Below are 23627 nucleotides of genomic sequence, written 5' to 3'. Positions count from 1 at the left end.
TGAGATGTATGAATACACCATGTGTGTCTGGTGTATAAGAAGACACTCATGTTATAACTCGACAGTGAGCATGAGATGTATGAATACACCATGTGTGTCTGGTGTATAAGAAGACACTCATGTTATAACTCGACATGAACAGAGCCGAAATACACCTATAACCGAGTCATGTTTCGAAGAGAACCGGACTGCTGAAAGAAATGCCACACTGTAATAACTCCTGCTTAAATTTTACTTTACGCACGCTGTCAAATATACGGCCGTAAACAAATTGTAAACTCATACACGATTAATAACATGAGAAAATTATTTCAACTCGTAGTCGTTTGTGGGGTGAAGGCATCGAGGGAGTGCGCACACACCAGCGGGTCGGGTTGGGAAAACGTAGTGCACAGCAAAACAAAAACAATTTAGGTGGATTTCTACAGGCCGGTGCGGCCATAGGGTATAATACGGAGGATATATTCACAAGCGGTCAATGTACAACGAAAAGCTGCGTAACGGTCATGCTGCCGCATCAGTTGTGATGCACGCGGTTGGATCGTTAAGAGCAAGGCACGGCCGATTGCTTACAAAGGGCAAGGGGGTTGGGGATACAGGGTTGCCGCTACTACTGTCAGGCACATCTTTTGGGTGAAAGGAAGGCATTAGTTGGACAACTTGTAATAAATTCGTCCATTAAAAAGCACTCTATTTTTAGTAAAGGTCAAATTGAAAAAAGGATGTTTGGTGAAAAAAGTATTGGAGTTGTATTTAAAGTAAAAGTCACCCAGAAACGAGCGGAGTAATGGGGCAGGTCGGTGCGTTTGTGGTTAATTATTGCAGCCATGTAAGCAAGAGCATGAGTTGTAAATTATATTGGCTGCCATTGAAGCGATCGCGAGCGTTAACACTACTTTATAAGGTGGCATCATGTTAATACCACTAGCACATACGTGGCTAAAACTGGATGGCAGATTATTTATTTGATTACGTCATTACGCGGCCGATTATTTCAGGCTTTGGAAGTTCACAAGAATTAGAGTATAGTACACAAACTAAACTGATTATATATACTGCTAATAAAAATCTGATTTCATTATGTGGGGGGGGGCAGCAAAACATAATTGTTTGCTGTTGTGTCCATTGATATAGAAATAAAATATCGCTTGCGCGGTTTAAAGATCAGACTCCCCATAGAGGGCGGTAGAGAAGCTTTCGTAGTCGAGTGCATCGCCTGGTGCATCCCCTGCGCTGTAACGAGACATACGACTGATGCAATACTCGGCCTGATCGGGTGGCAACTCGTTTCTCAACTCTTGGGCAGTGATGTAAGGCTGGTGGGGAAAGTAGGTTGTGAGAATGAGTGTGTTATATGTTCAAAAGTGAAACGGGCACAGTCTATCAGAAATTGTTTGGTGTATAATGGGTAAGTGAAACGGGCACAGTCTATCAGAAATTGTTTGGTGTATAATGGGTAAGTGAAACGGGCACAGTCTATCAGAAATTGTTTGGTGTATAATGGGTAAGTGAAACGGGCACAGTCTATCAGAAATTGTTTGGTGTATAATGGGTAAGTGAAACGGGCACAGTCTATCAGAAATTGTTTGGTGTATAATGGGTAAGTAATTTACCGTTAAGTTTATTTTCAGAAACATATTATACTTGACGAATATTTAAACAAACGATTAAAATAAAATGTAATGAATCTGAATAAAATTTATGGAAAATACAAAAAAATTCATGAAATACAAAAATTAGAACGAAACCAACCATAATGAAGAGTTTTTGGAAGGAAAAAAATCAAAATTAATTTATTCAAAATATTTGTCACCGAAAAAAACAAAAAATCGGTCAAAATATTTTAAAATTTCTTACCTTGTCACCGGCGAGAATACGGAAAGATTCGACAACTTGTTCGGCCGTGTCAGAATCCGTGCTTTCACGGGTCATGAAGTCAATGAAACTTTGGAAAGTAACGTTGTTTGTTCCACTTGGATCAACAAGTGCCATGATACGTTGGAACTCGGCTTCACCCTGTGTTGATGGAAGGTTAAGTTTTGTGGTTGTGGATACAGCATTAGTGGATTGCAAAAATGAACAAAAATGATATTTAACTTTTTACCAAAACAATGAATAAATTTTAACTTTTTTACAAAAAGTGAATCATTTTAAATTTTTAACAAAATATTTTTTTGTAGAATTCTTTGCTTTTAATTAGACCACACAAAAAGAATATAAATGGAGCTACTAACAATGCATAAAATCTAGTGATAAACTAACTGGGTATACACAGAACACAGTAACACACTATATCTACAGTTATTCGTTAATCCAAACATTCAATATACATTAGTGGTAAGCAGCAAGTAGCAACCAATACCCAACCACCCAAAAGTCTTTTCTAAACATTTATTTTAATACGAAACATTGCCCTTTACATTAAATATGTTTTTTTTGCAAAGTGTTGGTTTTCTCATCTACCAATCAAAGTTAGTATGTTGGGACCACTATAGTTACCCGGTTTTTTAGACTGCCTATAAAATTTGTTGATGTATTTTCATGTGGAATGACTTAAAGCATAATAAGAATACCAGCCCGGTTTTGGCTCAAAATGTTTTGGTGGATTTTGGGTGGGACAGTATTAGTTTAAGTAGGAGATTAGGTTATTTCGTACCAAGCGGTAACCCATAGATATGAGGACAGCAGCAAAGTCATCGGGCTCAAGAGCACCCTTGCGTTTCTGAGAAGAAAAGAAGAGAAAGGGATGAGAAAAAAGAAAGGAAGATAATTTTGTGAAAAAAGGAAATTCGAGATTGTTTGGTGAGGAGCAAATGAGAGGAGTGGAAGCAGAGGAGAAGAGATGGGAGTTCCCCTGCTGTTTACCTTCTCTTTCTTTCTATCCACCTCATACCCAAGCGAGGTTAGACAACCGTTAAATTCTTCTTGGTTAAGAACTCCCGAACTATCCTGTTAGATCAAGCATAACATGCAAATGAGTGAAAACCATGCGAGTTAGATGGAAACTACTGGGTTAAGGGCCCTGGGTGGGCACAACTGGGTTGAGAGGTAGTTTTAGTGGGTTAGGAGACACTCTGGCCATGCGAGGCTCTAGCTTCGCTTGTGTACCTGCACCGTGTCCGGTGTCACATCAAGGCCTGCCATAATAAGGCAGCCACGGAAATTTTCGGGGTGTAGCGTGCCGTTTTGGTCCTGTGCAGTAAAACGTTACCGGGCGTACCGGGTTTAAGTACAATGAAAATTGTAAGCGCAACAAAAAGATGCAAAAATCAAGCAAAAAATTGGCATGAACTGTGGAAGTTACCGTAACTGGTGCTCTAGCTTAGAGCGCCACAAAACACACAGAGTGCATGATGTCAAACTTAGTAGCTTACACGGTAAAATGAATGCACTGTAGGTGGTGACACGCATGCTTAGCATATGATGGTGGAAATACAATTTATAAATATCAGTTAAAATCATAACCCTGTTGAAAAAATGTTATGAAATAAATAATTAAGTAATTTAAATAGTTAAACAAGTATGTGTGTTCAAGAAAACAAGGTCTAACTTTAAATAATGAAACTTTGGACCAGACATACAGTATACAGAAAAACCTTCAGAATTTACTTTTAGTTTATCACATTGGCTGGCTGTTAAAAAAAATTTATCTAAACTTTAGGAATTTTTAATTATAACATATAAAGTTCGCAGCTTTTTTATGCGGAAAATCTCAATAAAGTTTTCCTTACCCGGTCGAAATGGTTGAATGAAGATCGGAACTCGTTCATTTGTTCTTGTGTCAATCCCTTGGCATCGCGCATGAGGATTTGGTTCTCAACCTCGTTAATTGTGAGCGCGATTGTTGTTTTAAGATGTTCCCACGCTGTGTGGATCGCTTCCATGGTATGTGGGGTTAATATGTTATCAAACACTAACTCGTCTTGCATTTCCTGGGATAAAGAAAGTCATATTACCACTTTGTACCAGGTACAAGGCCACTCCAAGGTTTCACCATAGACTTATTATCATTTTGTATGATAAAGGGTGAGTGACAGTTTTTGAACTAAATCTAAGACATTATATTATTGGCGGATCGAGAACTATATCTAAAAGGGTGTTTATGAAATATGTTATACTAGCTGTTGTAAAAAGTATTAAAAGTATTTATAAATTTTCAGAAGGGCAGGAAGGAGGTATATTTCAATACACAGCAACCCCCTCTATATCTGCCATAAGTACAAACTTCTACCAACCTGGTGTTTCTTCTCCAAAGCTTCAAGTTTAGGAACTTGAGCGACCATCTTCTGTTGGAACTCAACGAGACTATTCTTTACTTCTTCCAGTGAGCCAACCATTTCCATTGAGATACGGTTGGTGTCCTGGAACAATGGAATACGTTTTTTAAAGTGGGCCAACAAGTAAACTAGTAAAAAATAAACAAAACCCTAATTTTGAGTTGAAGAAAGTGGGAAAAATGTAACAAATGTGGCTAAATTTTGAAAATATAAAGCAAAGTGCATAAAAGTTTTGCACAAATATTTAATTCTAAGACTTATAAAAAGTCACAATTAACCTTTGTGATCTTAGTAATCCATGGATAAAGTTCGTTGGCGATCTGAGCGAATTCGTTTCTTAGCAGTTCGTGGCGTTTCTGTTTGCTTAGTTCAGTTTGTAGTGAAGCGTCACGCACAGGGACCATGTCACACACTGTCCTCCACTTTTCTCGAAGTTCCTACGAAATTTACCATTATAAAGGACCCTGCTGTGGTATAAATAAATCGCCATTTTTTCTTCAATAGGCACCAAACCTGCAATGGCAGGATGGGCCCTAGAATTTCTTCCTCAGCACCAACAAGTTAGGTTTGTGACATAAGAATAAGCATCCACTTATCCTTTCCCTTTTCAATAGCTATGTTCTAGCTTATAGATTTCATTTCAAAAGTGTTTCAGCAATAAATCTTAAGCTTGTTGATTTTTGCGTTTAAAGTTGCTAAAACAACTTGTTTCCGAGGACTTTTAATTTTTTAGCATTTGATACAAAAAAAGTGTAAAATTTGTGGGCTTGACATGGCTGTATGATTATACAAAGTGTTTGCATTGTATAGTTGTTGTAATTATTTACCTCTTCGGAAATAGTTGAGTACGTGTTGACACAGACTTGTTCAGGCAAGCCATATTGTCGCTGTATCTTCTTAATGTTCTGTACAAGAGCGCTGATGCTTTCCTCTTCCTTCTGTGCTTGTGGAAGCGTGTCTTTGAACGAGACATGAGCTTCAATCAAGCCCTGGTGGATCAGAAATATTCATTACATTTGCTTGATTAACACAATAGTTGCATGTGCATTGTTTTCAAAACCCTTATGGTATACACCTCATGCTCACTGTCGAGTTATAAAATGGGTGTATTCTTATACACCAGACACACATGGTGTATTCATACACCTCATGCTCACTGTCGAGTTATAACATAAGTGTCTTCTTATACACCAGACACACATGGTGTATTCATACATCTCATGCTCACTCTCAAATTATATAGCATAAGCATAGGCTATATACATATATATATTTATATAGACCAAAAAGCATTCCTGCACCGCAGTCAGCAATAGACGAAACAAACACCAAACAAACCTTAATCTCGTCAATAGAATGCACGATAAACATATCTTCCAAGTCTTCCTTTGCTCCATCCAACCAGTTGTTGAAGGGAGCGGCTCTTTTGGCAAACTCCAGATGTTGCTGCTCAATGGAATCCAAGATTTGCTCGATGTTCTGGAGGACACAAGAAGAAAAGAAAATGGTCATATAGTGTATACAGCAGAAGAGGAGACAAGAAGATTGCAACAGCATTAAGAAAAGCTAACAACTGAAGTTAAAGCTGTGACAAAAATTCTCCAAAGTAAAAGCTGGCTTAAGTCCATTGAAGGATAAGATAACTTCCAATAAAAAGCAATAAATTTGATTTCCTGGGTAGTTTTAATACAAACATAACCTCTGCTGCGTTTTCTGTTATGTTGCAAAATAATTGTACCACAAGTTAAATACTTAAAACATTGTTCATTTCATAAATTACCTCAAGAGCAGTTCTTCGCTTTTGAGTTGCATCACCAAGTCGATCCCATTCATTACAGATGGCTGCACAACTATCATTGATGGTACGAGCATCGTGGTAGTCAAGATCACTGTATAAATAATGGTATTGTTAACTGTGGGTAAACATCAGGGCAATGCATGGTGGTTTATTCATTTGCTGCTTCTGAGTTAAAACTTGAGGTTCATCAATATAAGTAATATGTGAGTCAACTTCAATGGTATTACTGAATGAATGAATGTAACCTATTTATCCTAGCGTAGCAGGGCTAGAAAAGGCTCTATAACTGAGGTGTTCTGTTTCATACACATCGTGCCCGCTTATGAGTTACCACATATGTAACTTGTGGGTGATTATTCATTTTTTTTCCTTTTTTTTGTAATGTAAAGCCGTAAGGCCCCAAACTCACAAATTCTGGGCTAGTGGCAGGGAAGCTTACCACGGCGCCGGTTAAATGACAAATATAACTACCATATGCAACACTCACTTGAGTTCTTGACCAATAGCAGCAATCTGTTCAACTCTGTCTTGATGGGCAGCCAAATCACTTTCAAACGCTTCATGTTTTTTCATCAAAGCCTAAAGTATGGAAAAGGTAGCTTAATCAACTGTTATGCTGGCTATGGTATGCTTATATATGAGAAATGTGTGGAGGTGTGGCTACTTGAAAAATAAACTATTTGTGTATTTGCAAACCCAAGTTTTGCTACACAAGTAAGTATGTTATGTTAAGTTTACACTAAATTTTGAACAGCAAGTTACAATGATGAGGGTGGAAATGGGCAAAATCTTTTCTGCGTTGCATTAATCAGTAAACAATGGAACCAATAAGTTGGATTTGTTTGATAGAAACGCGTGTCTAACTATCCCTGCCTCCCCTGCATTTTAAAGTTTTGTTTTGCTTTGTGTATATTGAAGGTTGGGCTACCTTGACTTCTTGGAAGGTGCAAACTTTATAATCCTCTGATGCGAGAGCTTCTTCCTGACCACGAGACCACTTCTGATGAATTCCAGCTTTGTGGTAAAACTTCTTGGCAAGATGGTCAAGTCGTTCTAACCTGTGTAGAAGATTTTGTGCTAAATTTATTAAAAATTTGGTTCATGCAATAATTTTAAACAACACTTTTTAAAAACTGATGTAAACAACAAAGGAGGTTTAAATACTGAATCCAACACATTGGCCATAATTTTGAAACTTTTTGTTTTTTATTTGATGTTATATATATTCCTGCTATCCTGAACTCATGACATCGTAATCCTGATTGCAACTAACATCATTTTCAAATATCTTTATTTTGTTAATATTTTATGTGGTGGATCCCACAGCGTGGCACGACATGGGTGCTAGGATTTATACCAGGATTGGCCCATTACCCCCAAATCCCAAGAACCACCTTTACCTTCTCATCTCAGCAAGCAGCCACTCTTCATATCCTTTCTCTGCTCCTTCCAATCCTTTCCATGCATTCGCGATATCTTGTACCAACTTGCCCTCCGATGGCATGAACGCTGGTCGATTGCTGAGACGAAGCTTCGTCTGCAGAGTGTTGTATGCTGCCTCCAAATGACCCTTCTCTTCGGTCTATAAAACAACATATTGTAACAAAAAAAATTCTTCAGCCATAAAATAAAAATATTCTAACGAATAATAATTCTCTTCAGACTATAATAGAACAGGTGGAACGAAAAATGAGTTCTTGAGTCAAAAGAGAGCATAGAATGATTTGTGTTAGTTTCTATTCCATTTTATTTTTTGTGTTAGTATTTAAAATTTTCAAAGAAGGGATTAAATTACCATGAAAACCATAAAACTGTTAGATGCATGAGGTTTGGGACTATGAAAAATTTAAAAAAAAAAAAAACAGAATGCTTAACAATAAAAAGCCTTGACAAAAATAATCAAACAAAAAACTTTTAAACTTCACAATTTCTCACCTTTGGTGGTTTTTGCTTCACTCTGTAATCTCTGAAGTCGTCAAGTTTTCTTTGCACGCCTTCCATGGTGTTGTCCGTGGTACGGTCTTCAAGCCACGGCTTCATTCTTTCAATCCACTCCAGCAACTAAGGTCGTAAAATATGGTTATTACTTGGTGCAAAAAGTTTTGGTTAATAGTTTTGCTAATCTGGTGGGACTTGATAAAGTTCTACACTGAGAATATAATATATAGTAATTTTGTTGTAGTTATACAGCAAGGTTTAATTAACTCACATCAGATGCAAGTCTCTCATACTCATCCATCAATCTTTCATTCTCCTGGTTCAAACCAAGAACCTTCAAGATCCTGTTTGCTGCAGTTTCGGCCTGTTACATTAAAAGCACAATTTAAAAACACATTACTACTTGTGATTTCATAAAGATCCAATTAACATTTATAAATATATATTTTTTCAAATATCATTTTTTTACAGTATTTAAAAAATTAAAAAAACAAAAACAAGCACAAATATTACAATAAATTTAAAATACAAAATATAAGTTATAGCAAAAGAGAGAGATTGAAAAAATACAGTTAAAGACATGAAATAGTGAAGTATAAGAACTGGTAAGCATGATATGAAATGATATTTAAGCAAAGAATGAAAGGAAAAATAAGCGAACCTTATCGTTGCCAGAGAACGCATGATAGAATGCGGCAACGTAAGTCATGATAGAACGCTCATCTGGTTTCGCCATTTCGAAAATGTCTGAAGTGGAAATGAATGAAGAATGAGAAAAAGGATATTTTTGGCGATTTCAAACAGTATAAGCTGGGTGCATGGTTCACAATTTAGACGTAAATGGCGCGCAGTTAATTTTTAAACTTCAAGTATGGATGGTTTCAATGGCACCTCTATCTATATTTGACATACTGACCAAAAATATGGTGATCATTATAATATGAGTGTTGATTTTATTAGTGTGTGAAAAGTGAGTATGTAGAGTAGCTTAAACAGCTGCTTCAAGTAATTTTGAATTTTGATGCGGGATTCAAAAATGCATGATTGTGGATTATATGAAACTGTTTGTTGTTGATATGGCGAGAATAAAAGATGATTTAAAACGAGTTTAAACCGGTTTTTGGTTGGCAAAGGCGTGATAGAAGCAAGAGACATAAGTCATAACAGATTTTTCATCAGGGTATGGGATTTCTGACATTTCTATGAAAAAATAAATAAATCATTTATTTTTGATCATTCAGGAAGTTATGATTCTTTAATACCTTTAACCTGTGGCTATAATTGATTGGTTTAAAGTCCGTTTGCTATTTCACAACACATTATTATCAGTGAATAATACCCTTTTTATAACATGGACCAATATATTTACTATAACAGCAGTGTAAGACCTTTAATTTACAGAAGTTACAATTGAAACTGATGATGCAATAAAAGGAGTGGGTAACCGCAACTATTGTGTGTAACGTTTGATAAAAAAATATGTTTTTTATTGACTACATAATCAAATAAGAAATATCAAGGTTGGGTAACACTGAGACATCCAGTTGGGAAACACTGCTCTAATTTAAAAGTCTGTAGGGCAATTCGTATTTAATCCATCTCATAAAACAGACAGTTGTAATGTGTTGAGATGCTTTAGGCAAAGGCATTTAACTGAATGATTAGCTTGCTTACATAATGTTCTAGTTTGTGGTATTTTAAAGCTAATTGCGTCATATCCAACTTAGTGCTCGGCTAACTACTTGATTGTGAGCGACTGAAACCACTTCACTATCACTTGTAACTTGAAATTGTTCGATTACTTGTGTTAACCTGGCTGCTGTGGGTGAAGTGCTAAATTATGACCAAAAATAACCATATTATTTTACTTTTAACACCTCATGTTGTATGTGTGTTACTTTACCTTAACTTTTGTTAAATAAAGTTAAACTTTTTCTTTATTTTTTTTTTAAGTTTTTTTTAAAGTAATTTTTAATTGTACTAAAACCCTTAACAATGCTACAGTTAAAATGCTAGAATTTGTTCTCATTTTATCAATTGAATCAAAGATCTAACCTAACTCTAATGAATTTGGTGTCTACGTTTTATTATTTTAAGTTTTGTCTCATTATGAAACCTGCTTTTTACATTAGCCTAATTTTTTGGAAGTAGGATTATTAAATAAATGTTTCATTTAGCAGCAGAAAGAAGGAAAGGTTGAAAGGAGAATTTGAGATTAACTTGATTTTAAACCTTCCACTACCTTCTGTGCCCCAGAGAACGCATGGTAGTAGCATGATACGTATGTCATTATAGCTCTTTCATCAGGCTTGGCCATTTCTACCAGTTCTGTTACAACAAATACAAGTTACACCTGAATTATTGCTATGTCAGCATATTGCTGCAGTGGGAGTTGGGGCAATGGCAGATCCACATCATGCCTTTTTATAAAAAATCTTTATGACTGTCATATTGACTGTTGGGCTATAAGACTGTCATTTCTATTTTTAATTTTCATGTTTCTGTAAAACCACACCATAGGAAGACCTAAAGCTTACCTTGAGCGTCCAACATCTGTGGGATGTCAAGATGTTTCTCTGCGACTTCAAACGCTGTTTGCAGATTGGTCAATGGGTCGTCCTGGAAAAGGAGAGTTAATTATTAAAACCGATCACATTTTTTAAAATCTGTCAAAAAACCAACAAGTTTTAATTTGTTTGAACTTAAAAATATAAAATCTCAAATATAAATTGCCACCGGATTATAACGAAGTACATACTGCTGTTTTCAAACAGCTTATTTTAAACAAAAAGACACACAAGACATAACTTATGTTTTGTTTCATGATTTTAAGTCCCATGCCCCACCACCCAACCCCATAGGCCACACTGACGACACAAAATAAATTCTTACCTTTCGTAGTTTATCATAGTCGATAAGATCTGGTCTATGCCTGTGAATAAGGGCACAGAAAGCCAAACCATCTTTCCAGCTGAAAAGTAGAGAAATTTGATGATCAACAAGTAATTTACATCAACAATAGCTTGGTGTGGTGACAAAATTAAAATGAAGAAAAACTATGATATTTAGAAAAACACGTCTTGACAATTAGAAAGGATTTAAAAAAATGTTGGAATTTAATATCTTACACAATTCATGACAGTTATAAAATACTGGTTCACTTTATACTATGGCTCATTTTTACACAGCTTCAATGTTGGTAGGAAAAAAATGAACATTCCAAAAAATTAAAGTATAAAAAATAAATATAATCTATATATATATAAAATACTAGATTCTAAAACACTACAGTAACAAATCTTCCACCTCATATGGAAGTTCTGCACGTTAACATTCTTGTATGGGGCAGTTTTACGTTGACACCACAACAATAATCCTTCTTTGGCAGAAGATTCTGAAGAAATAAGAACATTTAAATAACTATTGAAGTAGAGATATGTTCAGTGAAATAAGGACCCAACGAGTTGTTATTATAAGTTCAATTTAAATTAAAAGGATATAATTCTAAACTATTTTTTTAACATTATATAAAAACTTTAAAACATGGTGTTCAGTCTCTTGAGCCTAATTGAAACGTCTTGATAAATAAACCGATACCTACAGGTTAATTCATCTATGTCTACCACAACCATCTTACCTTCCACTGAGATATCTTGGATAGCGAATCTGAGGATAATGGTCCAGATCATACCCAGTGTCATCTTTGCATTCCCGTCCACGATTTCTAAGGAAAATATTAACTTTTATAGAAAATACTTCGCAAAAAAAAACTACTTTTAAAATATTGCAGCGCTTTTAATATGCTGCAGTGAAATTTCCACAATCATAGAAATAGTATTTCTGCAATGAAGATTACTTTCGCAAGACATTCCATTCTAATTCTATGTGATTGAGGTTTAGAACCATAAATTCAGGATTGACTGGTCAATTTTGCAAGACACAGAATATAGAAATAAGCTTACCTTCTGCACCAATAGACACCAAGCGAACTCCTTTGCTTGCAATAAACTCCAGAGCTTTGTTAACGTTGGCAATCTTGTGGAACCTCATTTTACCACGGTCAGGTTTTGGCAGTTGTTCCCCGGATATCACCTGCAAGTAACAACAGGATTGTTAATTTGTTACAATGATGAATAGAGCTAGCATCTTGCTTTTAAGAGTTGGGTTTAAAATTTGGCTCACCAGTGTTTTTAACAAATTTGTGTTTTGCTTATTCTTTTTAAAAGAGGCAAAACAGAAGAACTATGGCCAGAATTGGCCTAATGCTTGAATGCCTATAATAGTTTAAAAACAAATGTATACAAAAACAACATTTGCAGTCACAATATTTATCAGTGAGTCATTCATAACTGTGGTGGGTAATGTGCTCGAGAATGAAGAACTGCTCGAGTGCCATTGAAAACAAAGTCCATTCATTCTCAAAAACAAGTGGAATAAGTAACCACTGACCGGGTAGTAAGTAACATTTCAAACCACTCAATATTAACTGCATAATGGACTATTATCTACATTGTGGGCAAGCTGCTAATTCTAATTAAGGTTACTACATGTCACCCCTACTTTAGAATAGGCTTAACAACACATATTTTGGTAATATAGTAGTCTTTTAATAATTTAATTAGGTAAATATACGTGTATATTTTAACACCAAACTGATACTGGTTTATAAAATATAATATAAAAATCCTACACCTTAAATTATTAATAAATCAAACAAGTTTCGTCAGTATCTATTCTTGGTAACTGTTACATTAGTAAACATAGTTTGACATTTGCCGGTGTAATACAATACTTCAAAGCAAGAACCATAAACATGATTGGGATATTTCCTTTTTATGTTTTACTGAATGTCAACAATCAACAATGAAATGTAGCAAATCTATAAGGGTCATCAAAGGTGTATAAAAAGATAGCATATTGAAACAACTTCTGTTAAAGGTTAAACTATGAGGTTAAAAATAAAGACTTTTCTTGCATTCAATGATTAACTGAATATTGTAAGTAGTGCTTTGTGCTGGTGGTGAAAATTGATAAGAAATTTAATCAATGCAAGCATATATTACTTTTAATTTTAACTTATAAGTGATTTTATGCTAAAACACAAGTTTTGTCAGCTATAGTGGACCGTCAACAACGTGCATGCCATTTGAGTGTAATTAGCATGAGGTGCATTTCATGCAGGAAGCAATGAAGCTTTACTTCCTGAAGCTGAGCACCTATAAGATTTGCATGGTAGCATGATGCATAACATAACCACCCACCTCCAATAACAACATGAGTTTCAGTCCGTTACGAAAATCCTCCTCGATATGCTCAATCTGTGTGCCAGCCTTCCTAAGGTGGGAGTTGCACCAGGCTGTGAAGGTCTGGAAATAAGGAAATATTTTAAACATTTGTGGGATTTTCCATTTATATTTGTAATGTATAGAAATAACTATGAAAACTGGCGCAACCAGGCCTTTAAAAATTCCCCTTTGACAAAAAAATGTTGGTTATATTTAGGTGGCGATGATTTTGGGGAGAATGGGATGAAAAACGGTTGCAAAATAATCAGGAGTGTTTGTGTTTACTTAGAGTTTCACATTCAGAATATATTTGAATTTACAGCAAAAGTCTTGTTGTTTGGGTCACTAAAATACAGTTTGTTTTGTTCCTTTTTTTGTTAAACAAAACTTTTAAATACATTGCTTGTGCAGGTCGACAATGTTGTATAAAACTGAACACAATAAACGTGGTATGGTGGTATATATGATAGAGGTATAAAATATCACCTTTCCTAAAGTACACAAATGATAGGAGCGAATACAATTTAACTTGGTTAATGGATAACACATTCCAACAGTGTACATCATGCTAATAAACATGGGTGTAGCATGGTTGAAAGTTGAAATATTCAATTTGTTCTTAAATAACCTGCCTTCAATGTTAAAACTAAAACTGTAATTACCCCAAGAATAACTACAAATTAGGTTTACCCTGGGAAATATACTTAATTCATACATAAGAGACTTTGATTGGTAAAGTGTATGTGTTATAAAACAAATTTACTGGTTTATGTTTCGCTAAAGTGTAAGTGTATACTTCTATTCACTTTTTGTTTAATGTATTTCTATTTAAATCAGTGACACACACATATAGACTAAATTAGCCTCTCACAGCTTTAGAATGTGGTTGTTCTTAACACAGCCAAGGTTAATCATGTAGTTTAACAGTGTAGCAATTATCGCTACGGGCAAGCCTGCCCAGCCACATAGGATTAATGCAAATCTCCTGATCAAGGCACGGGCTTACGATTGCGCAATAGCAATGCGCTGATGACGTCACACTCGTACCGGCAGTCGTGCGCAATAATTTAGAAATTCGCCGGCAGGTTTTGCGGCGGACGTAGCTGCTAACTTGCCCCCGGCATTTTTACTGAGAGAAAATGCTTTGACGAGCAACGAATCGTGCGTAAAGTCCGTTAAACGAGGCGGGAAACCTGAAACGAGAGAATAAAGACTCGCCAAATTACCTGCTTGTGGGAGCTTTATTGGTTTGCTTATTTTACTATTTTCGTTATAACAAATGTTGTTTTACGCGGGAAAACATCGACGTTGTTTTTTTGGATCTATTCTTACTTGTTGGATATTTTGTAAATTTTATTCCGCGTAACTATGATTGTGTATTATATCCATCGGGAGTGTAAATTTTGACAAGTGTGGGAAAGTATACGATTGATTAATTCCTGAAAATCGAACAGTTTTCCCTGAAGCTAAACGCCTCAAGTAACGTGTAAAGTAAAAAGAGAGCACCGGTACCGGATGCGCAAGACTGCGCCAGGCTAAATAACAACTCGGCACCGAGGAATTCCTCAGATTAGAACGTAGTGAAGGAACCAGCCAAGCGGTATATTTGTACAGCGATACTGAAGTCCTGGCTTTAGATCACGTGACGCAAACGTGCTTCTTAGCGCCACCAAGCGACCGGAGGAAATGCTAAACGTCATTCGTCAATCGTCCAAAAGTTACATAGTTTATACTTAGTTTAGTTTGTCTTGAAAATTTACAAATATAACGCCATGTAAAGACAAACCAATTACAAAGATGAGGTTCTATCATAAACTACCGTCAACAAGCCTAAGTCCGGTACCGCTGTGCCGGTATAGGTTCGTGACAACAACAATATCTTACACACAGACACAGTGTCTTAGTATGACGAGGCAATATAGTATGCATTGAAAACATTGTATTATTCATTCTTTTACTACGGACTTTTGTGTTGAATATTCGTTTAATTAAGGGTTAAAATGTAGGTGTGTGACGATCGATTAAACATGTCTTTGAATACCAGGGCGTGACTACAGTATGGTGCGCTGTTATGTAATGCACGACTAACAATATATAAGGGGTTTCCAATTACGGTGAAAGGTAATTTGAATATGTTAACTCGCCTACAAGTAATTGAGTAGAATATTTGTTTATACATTGTAAGGTTCGGTTTTGGTGTTAATTGATTGCTTCGGAATTAGAAGATGGGTCAGTTGTTTGCGCGTGAGGTTTAACAATCTTGGTCGTCTAACCGCGTAACTGGACGCCGAAAATGGACATCGTGCTATTGTGAGAGTTTCGTAACACTGGGTCTAAATTCACGGAAGTTGTCTTAAAAGGAAGGATGTGCGTGTGCGTGTATTGAAAACAACAACGCTTGCAATATTTGTTAGTGAGCTCCCTTGAGTTGTGCTGTCTTGCAGAAACTAAAACCGACAGGGTTTCTTGTATAAATGAATGAATGTAACTTACTTTATCCTCGCGTGGCCGGAAAATGAGAGTCGTTATCACACGAGTGTTCATACACTTCGTGCCATCTTACAAGTTACCATGTATGTTACTTTGTGGGAGATTATTCTTATTTTTTTCATTTTTTTATGTATGGCTCATAACTTGGTCAAGCCATGGGTTTGGGGTTTTAACATGCGAGGTTACACGTTTTTGCGGTCACTCTAAAAATGGTTTCGGTATTAACAAAGCCATTGTGTTTTTTTACCGCTAAATCTATGTGCGGGGATCCTTATTTCTCTAAGGCCGCAGTTGAATTCGAGGCATCCCAGGTACATGTACGTAGCGTGAGTGAACATAATAGAGCGTTCGACTCGCTGTGCCATCTTTTGCATTGAAACTACGTGGAGCGAGTGGGTAATACTCGGCAGGATGCGTCGATCACAATAGATCAGTAGAGAGACAGTAAGCACACGCATCTCCCTTTCGGGGGTTTGCTCATTCAGTTAAGAATACTATATACAGCCCGACACAATAATAACCACCTACTTCGTCACAGATCGTGAGCATACCCCACCACAAGGAGACGAAAATCAAATAATTAAAGCCAAATTTGGACATTTTGGTCGTGATTAACGACAACTAATAACACACATAGTGGTGTAATTACTTCTTAGAAACAAGTCACGCCCTATGCAAAACAAAATAAACGTATTTTACCATTTGGTGCGCTACTAGATTGCAATGTTCGTATAATTTGCATTCTTTCCACCGAATGATACGAAAAATGTAAATTCTAGCGGCAAAGAGACCAATTCGGCAAAACGTGTCTGAAATTCGTCACAGCGGATCCTGGGGCGATGAGGTTTGGTTTCTTAATCAGTTTACAACTTACCTTCCGTTGCTGTCTCTCCCACGCTGGGTCGAGGAGTCCTTCTCTGTCCCATCCTTCCTCCTGTTGCATATACTGCTGTTCATCCATTACTAGTTTCCTTGTCAAGCCACCTAATTTTACCAACCTAATACCAGGTCCCTGTCACGAAAGGAGAATTAGTACGGGTACCGGCGGGGTTGCTATTAACCGTAGTGCTTCATGAATAATAGAACTATCTTAAACGAATTCTACCGCCTGTTGAGAACGCAGTACCAGAGATGGTAAGACCAGACGCGATGGATGCTCTATCTACTGCAACGTCATACGATATAAGTAAACCCGGCGAGTGGTTGCTCCAAAAAAGGCGAGCAACAGACAGCTGACGTTGGTACGTCACATTTGCAGTGCGAGGAAGGGCGCTCATGCAGGCGACGATTTGCTGTCATTTCTCATTAGATGTCCTACTTTCTTTTACTCAAGTAGTTTCACGATCGATGGCAACTCGCTACAATAAACTTGTACAAGGCCGCAGCTGGCGAAAGATTGGAATACATCATACTATTCTCACGGTTTTTTGTGCTACGTCTTAATCAATTGAACCGCAACAAAAAGAAAGCCTACACCTTCACTTGGCCATAATTACGATGGAATGATAACAGGGTATTGTTTGAGCGTCCTCACATAACAACAATGAGCTATATTAGTTTGCGCAACGCAACCCACGGTCTAAATCTGTAATTTAACAACGATCGGACGGCAGAGGCGACACAACATAACATTGCTCATATTTTTATAAGCAAAGTAACGTATTACACACTACCGGCACAGGCAACTGAAAACAAGTTTACACTGAAGCGTATCTGAACACTGCATATCCAGTTTCGCTAATTTCCGCACGGTAGAGACAGCAGTTGAAATGCCAATTCGACAGCATTGGAACTGGAAAGATCGTCCAACAACATAAAAGTGCGAGGGATGAAACCTCGTTTAATGTAGGTCTTGGCAAGCAAACACGAAAAACAAATATAGCCACTGCACCGGGTGTTGTCCAGAATAACATGAAACGGTTGCGTGTTTTACGAGGGCGGCCGAATTGCCACGCATCATATGACGTCACACGGGGGTTATTAGCCGCCATAGAACATTTAAGCGGCGATTATCTATAAGAGAACCCGCGGAACTTTATATAACGCTGACAGAATTTGCAATACATAAGTATAAACAATTGACACGGTTATTAAAAATAAAATACAATTCATACGAATTAAACATGTTCTATCTCAAAATCGAAAAAATAAAATATTGCATAAAAAAGACTAAAAGAGTATTACTTTTGTACATACCCAGAACAATAAGAATTATATATAAATTATATATATACATATTATGATACAGTGATTATTTCTAAAAGTGAAACATGAGCAGGTTTGGATACAGAAGCACATGTTTATGTTGCTGCTGTTCCTGGAACTCTGATCCATTGAAAACACTGTCAACAAACCAAGCAACACACATGAACGGAAAAGACAAAACGGGGAAGCCAATATTAGATATAGGCACAAGGCTGTTTAGTTAAAATTAAGCACATGGGAAAACTATTTATAGCAGCATTCGACAATAAGTCACATTACTGCTGCTGAAGGTACCATCATACAGACCGATATCAAAATAATAAAAACAGACGGAAAAGTGGGTCCTTTTGCAAGCTCGATTAGAGCAAAAAAATATTCATTTGTTTTAAATGTTGTAAAACAAAAACACTATTACAAAACACCATACACAATAATTTCTTGACCTGGCACACATTTGGACAATTCTTTAAAGTTAATGCAAATTATAAATACAAATACATAAAATAACCATCACCAGTTCTTGCATTCAATAACAATAACTTAATAGGAATAATGGTAAAACAAAATAAAATTATCATGATGACTCATGAAGTGATGCATTAAAATATGAATGTTCATGCTGTAATAGCAGTTGTATCATTGTTTGTGACAGTTGGTTGTCACCTATGTGTCAACTGTCTGTGTGACACATGTCATTTAACCTTTTTCACATAATATAAAATGTTTCGGGTTACGCTGTTACAAGATACTTTTTAGCAATTAAGTAAGTCAGAACATAAATTGTTGCAATAAACTTTAAACATTTGATTTAACAGAATTTAATTAGGCATTTATTCACATAGTCTAAAACTTTATAAAAACAATATCTAACTTTGTTTACAATTCCTCTTTTTCAGTAAAACACAAAGTGTTTACATTAAAGAGTCAAATAACATATTTGCATCAGTGTTTCACAGATGTATCTAAATACCCTTGGGTTGAATTCAAATATGAAGACTTCATTTTCACATCACACGATGTTACCATCCATGTGATCTTTATGTTTGTTCAGTTTAATAGAGCGCACTAAACTGACCGCAGTTATGTATTTACCTCAGAAAAACAAGCATTTAAGTTGAACCATTATCAACCTATATATTACACACTGATAAATGGGGTACAAACACAATATGGCATCAAATCTGTGTCAACAAGAACAACCACACATTAAACAAATCTTTATATAGGTGTTCACTCCCTTTACCTATGTTAAAACGTAGTAGTGGTTTGATATATTCATTATTCATTCGTATGCCCATTTTACACCAATACTAAACACGTAAACGAATGACGCATTGTTTCTATCGGAGTTACTGGTGCCCAGAAATGGGGTACGGCGCAATAGTAACGAAACTTGGTAAAACAAAACCATAACTCATCTATAATCACTAATGCATACTACGACCACACCGTTTACACTGCCGCCATTAAATTTTAAACTGGTTTTCCATATTTGGTGTTTCGATCTCTTCGCTCACGCTACTTACGACTGGCTGGCTGTAATAATACGTAGGTTATACCAGATACCCTATCCCTCCAATGGTGAGCCAACTCAGCCCTAAGGTATAAGTTTTTACGCGGATATTACTATAATTTCACGACATTTTAACTCGCTAACAGGTTGCCGGTCTCTAATTACCGTGAACTGGACTTACTTGACCTCCGCGCCGCACCCCTCGGCGGGCTTACATGGTATCCGTTCCAATGACACAGGTAACATAAATTCTAAATTAATCGTGATTATGCAAAATGTGGTCAATGCACAAACAAAGAATGCTACTTACACTAACGAACATTTGAAAGTGTTTTCGAAAAAATAAAAAATATTGATTGTTTTTATACCATAGGTAGTTAACATTGTCCAAACTTATAGTATATTCAAAGTGTCATCTATATTTATTCTTTAAGTGAATGGCAATAACTTGAGAGACCAACAATAACAAAAAATATAAAACGGGCAAACAACTGGTTTATCATGAAATGCATCGACCTTCGTGTTATGGGAAGTCACGTCACCGTAAAATATGCCAGCAACACGATATGAAACCGACACTTTCAGCGAATTCTTAGTTATTGTAAACAAGACGAGATTCTTCAGACAGTCTTTGTTGCTTTGCAGCAATGTTTAGATCGCTATATTAGAAAGGAAACCGTTTTATATTTTAAAGAGAAGATGGACTTACTTATTTAGTATTTTTCCAGAAATGAACTTTTCTGATATTTGCTTTAATACACGTAGGACTCCAAGTAGTTTACACTAAAATGGACGATCAACTATATGCTTACTTTGCTGCGGTGGCAGGAGCAGATGGCCAAATAACAAACGTCGAGCTACAGCGGTGTTTAAAGAATTACGACGGTTCAAACTTTTCGCTGCGTACTTGTACCCTTATGATAAGTAAGTGCTTTAAATATACCCGTGCAATCAGTTTATAAAGTCCGTATATCCGAGATTTTATAAATCATGTGGACAAGGTCGCTATGTAGGGTGGCGGTTTATGGGAGTCGTGAAGATACGGTTTTCCAATCTTCTCCAACTCTACTATACAAGGTGTCGCTCATTTCCTTGCTGTGAACAACAATAGATACTGTTTTCCACTTTCCACTTGGATTACCGTGCAATCCGTGTAGTAAATATGCGACAGAAACACTTTACTGTAGGGAGAAGCACGGCCTACTAGAGATATCTCTAGTAGGCCGTGGGAGAAGATGGGACACCGTTTAATTTTATTTTCTCGTCCCATTTAATAGTAAACAAAGAACATTCAAAGAATTATAAAACCGTATCCTCACGACTCCCATAAACCGTTGTTAATTGTTTAAATGCAATCAGAATATTTGGATATTATGTGCTAAAGGTGTCCCATTTACCCCCAAACTTTTTAGAGATGCTGGATCGCGATTACAGCGGCCTGATGGGCTACAACGAGTTTAAGGAAATGTGGGGTGCAATTTCTCAATGGAAAACATCGTTCAGAAAATTTGACAAGGACATCACTGGGACTCTGGGGGAAGCGGAAATTATCGCGGGTATATCACTGAATCCATTTTTGTTAAATTCTGTTAGATAATATTAGTATAGCCCATGGCCTATACTTGTTACAGTATACTTAGCATTGCAGCATGCCTTTGGCCCATAACATCATAATATCTACTAATCGTTTTGAAAAATACCAACGAGTACTAATTTTAAATGCGACGAGAAAATAGAATGAAAGGGTGTTCTATCTTACCCCAACTTCTTATATGACAGTTTATTCAAATTTAAGATTTTACCTTTATCAGCTTGGAAAGAATGGAAATACGATTTTCCAGACCACTTTGCTAAAATAGTATTGTGGCGATATGATCCATTCTTTGGAAACAGAATTAATTTAGATGACTTTGTCGGATTTGGAATAACGCTCAAGCAACTTTCCCAACAGCATATGAGGAGGCGACGGGATGCTTGGGGGAAAGCATATTTCACATACGACGAATTTATGTTGGTAGCAATGTTATTGATATAACTGATTGCTAAGTTATTAAACATCTGCTTTCTGCTGCAGTTAGTTAACTTGTAGTTATATATAGCCTACAGCACAAATATAAACGAGAAATAAAACACAGAATTGTCAAAGTTCTTTCCAACTATAATGGTTTGTTGCCAATACGAGAAGACAAATATAGTTACGCCGCACGAACAGTATTGAATTTGGGCGTTGTAGCTTACACATGCGCCATGACAATATAGTCTTGTAGGTGTACTGCTTAAGCACAGCACCTACTGCGCCCTTTGAATAATGTATGTTAATGTATTTAAACTTTATATCAAATCAAAAACGGAAACTCTGCATACGTAGAAGAAATCTTTTTAAAATAATGATATATTTTTAAAATTAGGATTACGAGTTACCAGAACTTAAACCTTATCATCGTATTATTGAACCAACCACTTATACTTGCTGGGTTTTGGTAAACCTTGTACCCACCATACGCCCCAATGAGAGTAAGAACTCCGAGAGTAAACATTGTCTCTCTGAGCATTCTTATCACGATCGGGTGACTTTCCATCGATTCCTTTATAAGCGATGCTCCCTTGTTCGCATGCGGGAAGGGCTTGTCTGGAACTTTCTCCCCCAGGAATTCACAGATTGGTCCCCAACCGTCTTTAAAGTTGACTATCAACAGTTTATCTTTCGGTGCGTTCTGTTGGATATTAAATGGGTTTACTTTTTATTACGGTGGATAGGGCAGGTCAAAAAGGGAGTGTCCTGTTTCGCACAACTCTTATGATCTTGTTTTAAAATGAGTGTGACCGTTTATCGTTTACGGATAGGCCTATAACAGCTTGATCTACTTTTAATTATCGTGGGTAAGAATCAAGCGTGTAGCCTTCTGGCAACGATATCCTATATGGTTTAATAACCAGCGATATAAACAGAGAACTCACTTGCAGAACATTGCTGTTGTGATTCCTATAAATTCTCTTCCATAATGTTGGGTTATACTTCACTGGTCCCCAAGGCCACTTCATTGCGGCACCGATAACCACAAGCGCTTAAACAAAAACACAGGTTAAATACCAGTATCTATATACCTACGATAATTAGTAGTCTAATTTCTCCGACATCAAGGGCAAATGCCAATATATGGTCTCAAAACACTGGTATAGTGTAGTAATAAGGCGTACAAAGTTGGACACGTGTGTTGAAACCTCTACGTGCCGAAAATACGCTTTTGTACTGTGAATCGTATTCCTATATTTGTAGGTATTCGGATGCTATAACTTTATTGGCTACATAGTATAAATACTTACCAGTAGCTTGAGTAAACCTAAAGAGGCCCCATCCTGAGTAAGAGAGCATTTGCATTAAAAGATACTTCGGTTCAGACACATGAGAATGTACTTGCTTCTCCAAACTACGAAGCCAGGATTCTTCATCCCGCACAGAAAAGATTATCTGAAAATGGAATTAAGTATCTTATGTAACGCAATAAGATGAGCCCAGGAATTCGTGTGTGCAAGTTAACCGTAAATTTAGGTGCGTTGTAACAGTACAGAATCACTATCGCAATTTCGTCTCCGTTGCACAATTTTTAAGGTGACAATTACATTTCACAAATTAAAACAAAACTCGATTGACCTTAGCTTCCGGGTAAGCTTCTGATATTTCCTCCCAAAAAATAAAAGTTGGCGAATCAAGCACAGCATCGACACCTTTGTACATTCTTCGAAAATCTTCCACGGTTCCACCTTCGTTGATTATTTTTACCCAATCCTTACCGAGGTAAAACGAGTTCTCAAAGAAGTCGTACGTATTGTAGCCGAACTCTTGGAACACGGCAGCCATTGTCTTGGTACCGGTTTTAGAATAACCAGCGTAAATTACTTTCATTTTAATGCTACAACAAGGACAATCCAATACTTTCTGATACCTGGTTTACGATTGATATGCTATATGAGTATATGTATACAGCATGCAGTACAGGGGCAAGATGAGATAACTTTCGCATCTAAATCCCAGATTTCCTGATCGCGTTTTAAACAATTAACAATGCTCTTTTCTAACAGATCATTTCCTTTTCTTTCTACATAATATTACTTTTGTTATC

The 23627-nt window shown here is 36.6% G+C and overlaps 3 protein-coding genes across 7 annotated transcripts; 1 reads left to right on the top strand and 2 right to left on the bottom strand.

The window, feature by feature from the left end:
- Positions 1-214: 214 nt before the first annotated feature.
- On the bottom strand, positions 215-16822 carry LOC149728961 (alpha-actinin-2-like). Of its 5 annotated transcripts, none has more exons than XM_089887766.1 (22): positions 16663-16822; positions 13275-13379; positions 11976-12105; positions 11651-11737; positions 11320-11407; positions 10906-10984; positions 10551-10632; positions 10256-10341; positions 8285-8377; positions 8011-8136; positions 7476-7657; positions 7004-7133; positions 6563-6654; positions 6058-6166; positions 5616-5756; positions 5105-5266; positions 4556-4714; positions 4236-4361; positions 3732-3932; positions 3109-3192; positions 1858-2016; positions 215-1316 (listed from the first exon to the last, which is right to left on the bottom strand). In XM_089887766.1, the coding sequence occupies exons 1-22, from the start codon at positions 16747-16749 to the stop codon at positions 1158-1160; spliced, it is 2667 nt and encodes an 888-aa protein (XP_089743892.1). In that variant the 5' UTR covers positions 16750-16822; the 3' UTR covers positions 215-1157. The 5 variants fall into 5 exon arrangements, with proteins under 5 accessions (XP_089743892.1, XP_089743890.1, XP_089743894.1 ...); XM_089887764.1 differs by lacking the exon at positions 3109-3192 and adding an exon at positions 2866-2949; XM_089887768.1 differs by lacking the exon at positions 3109-3192 and adding an exon at positions 2657-2722.
- Positions 16823-17602: 780 nt separating this feature from the next.
- Positions 17603-23539, bottom strand: LOC149728959 (uncharacterized). The gene is made up of 4 exons (XM_089887875.1): positions 23159-23539; positions 22831-22975; positions 22465-22571; positions 17603-22220 (listed from the first exon to the last, which is right to left on the bottom strand). Exons 1-4 carry the CDS (start codon positions 23408-23410, stop codon positions 21924-21926), a joined length of 801 nt encoding a protein of 266 aa, XP_089744001.1. The 5' UTR covers positions 23411-23539; the 3' UTR covers positions 17603-21923.
- On the top strand, positions 20221-21651 carry LOC149728960 (sorcin-like). Its single transcript, XM_089887891.1, has 3 exons — positions 20221-20430; positions 20919-21062; positions 21318-21651. The coding sequence occupies exons 1-3, from the start codon at positions 20295-20297 to the stop codon at positions 21539-21541; spliced, it is 504 nt and encodes a 167-aa protein (XP_089744017.1). The 5' UTR covers positions 20221-20294; the 3' UTR covers positions 21542-21651.
- Positions 23540-23627: the final 88 nt, after the last annotated feature.

Source organism: Ciona robusta, chromosome 11 (genome assembly GCF_009617815.1).
Source record: "Ciona robusta chromosome 11, ASM961781v2".
NCBI classification, from domain to species: domain Eukaryota; kingdom Metazoa; phylum Chordata; class Ascidiacea; order Phlebobranchia; family Cionidae; genus Ciona; species Ciona robusta.
This window is presented reverse-complemented; position numbering and strand designations above follow the sequence as displayed.

Bases quoted from the DNA above. Each gene is read 5' to 3' on its own strand.
- LOC149728960 (XM_089887891.1), top strand. From the start codon at position 20,295: ATGGACGATCAACTATATGCTTACTTTGCTGCGGTGGCAGGAGCAGAT. The intron at 20,431-20,918 runs GTAAGTGCTTTA...CAAACTTTTTAG, and splicing joins TACTTGTACCCTTATGATAA to AGATGCTGGATCGCGATTAC. The intron at 21,063-21,317 runs GTATATCACTGA...TACCTTTATCAG, and splicing joins GGAAGCGGAAATTATCGCGG to CTTGGAAAGAATGGAAATAC.
- LOC149728961 (XM_089887766.1), bottom strand. From the start codon at position 16,749: ATGGATGAACAGCAGTATATGCAACAGGAGGAAGGATGGGACAGAGAA. The intron at 7,134-7,475 runs GTAAAGGTGGTT...TCTTCTACACAG, and splicing joins CTGCTTGCTGAGATGAGAAG to GTTAGAACGACTTGACCATC. The intron at 3,933-4,235 runs GTTGGTAGAAGT...TCTTTATCCCAG, and splicing joins CTTTGGAGAAGAAACACCAG to GAAATGCAAGACGAGTTAGT.
- LOC149728959 (XM_089887875.1), bottom strand. From the start codon at position 23,410: ATGAAAGTAATTTACGCTGGTTATTCTAAAACCGGTACCAAGACAATG. The intron at 22,572-22,830 runs GTAAGTATTTAT...TTTTTGTTTAAG, and splicing joins TAGGTTTACTCAAGCTACTG to CGCTTGTGGTTATCGGTGCC. The intron at 22,221-22,464 runs GTGAGTTCTCTG...AATATCCAACAG, and splicing joins ACAACAGCAATGTTCTGCAA to AACGCACCGAAAGATAAACT.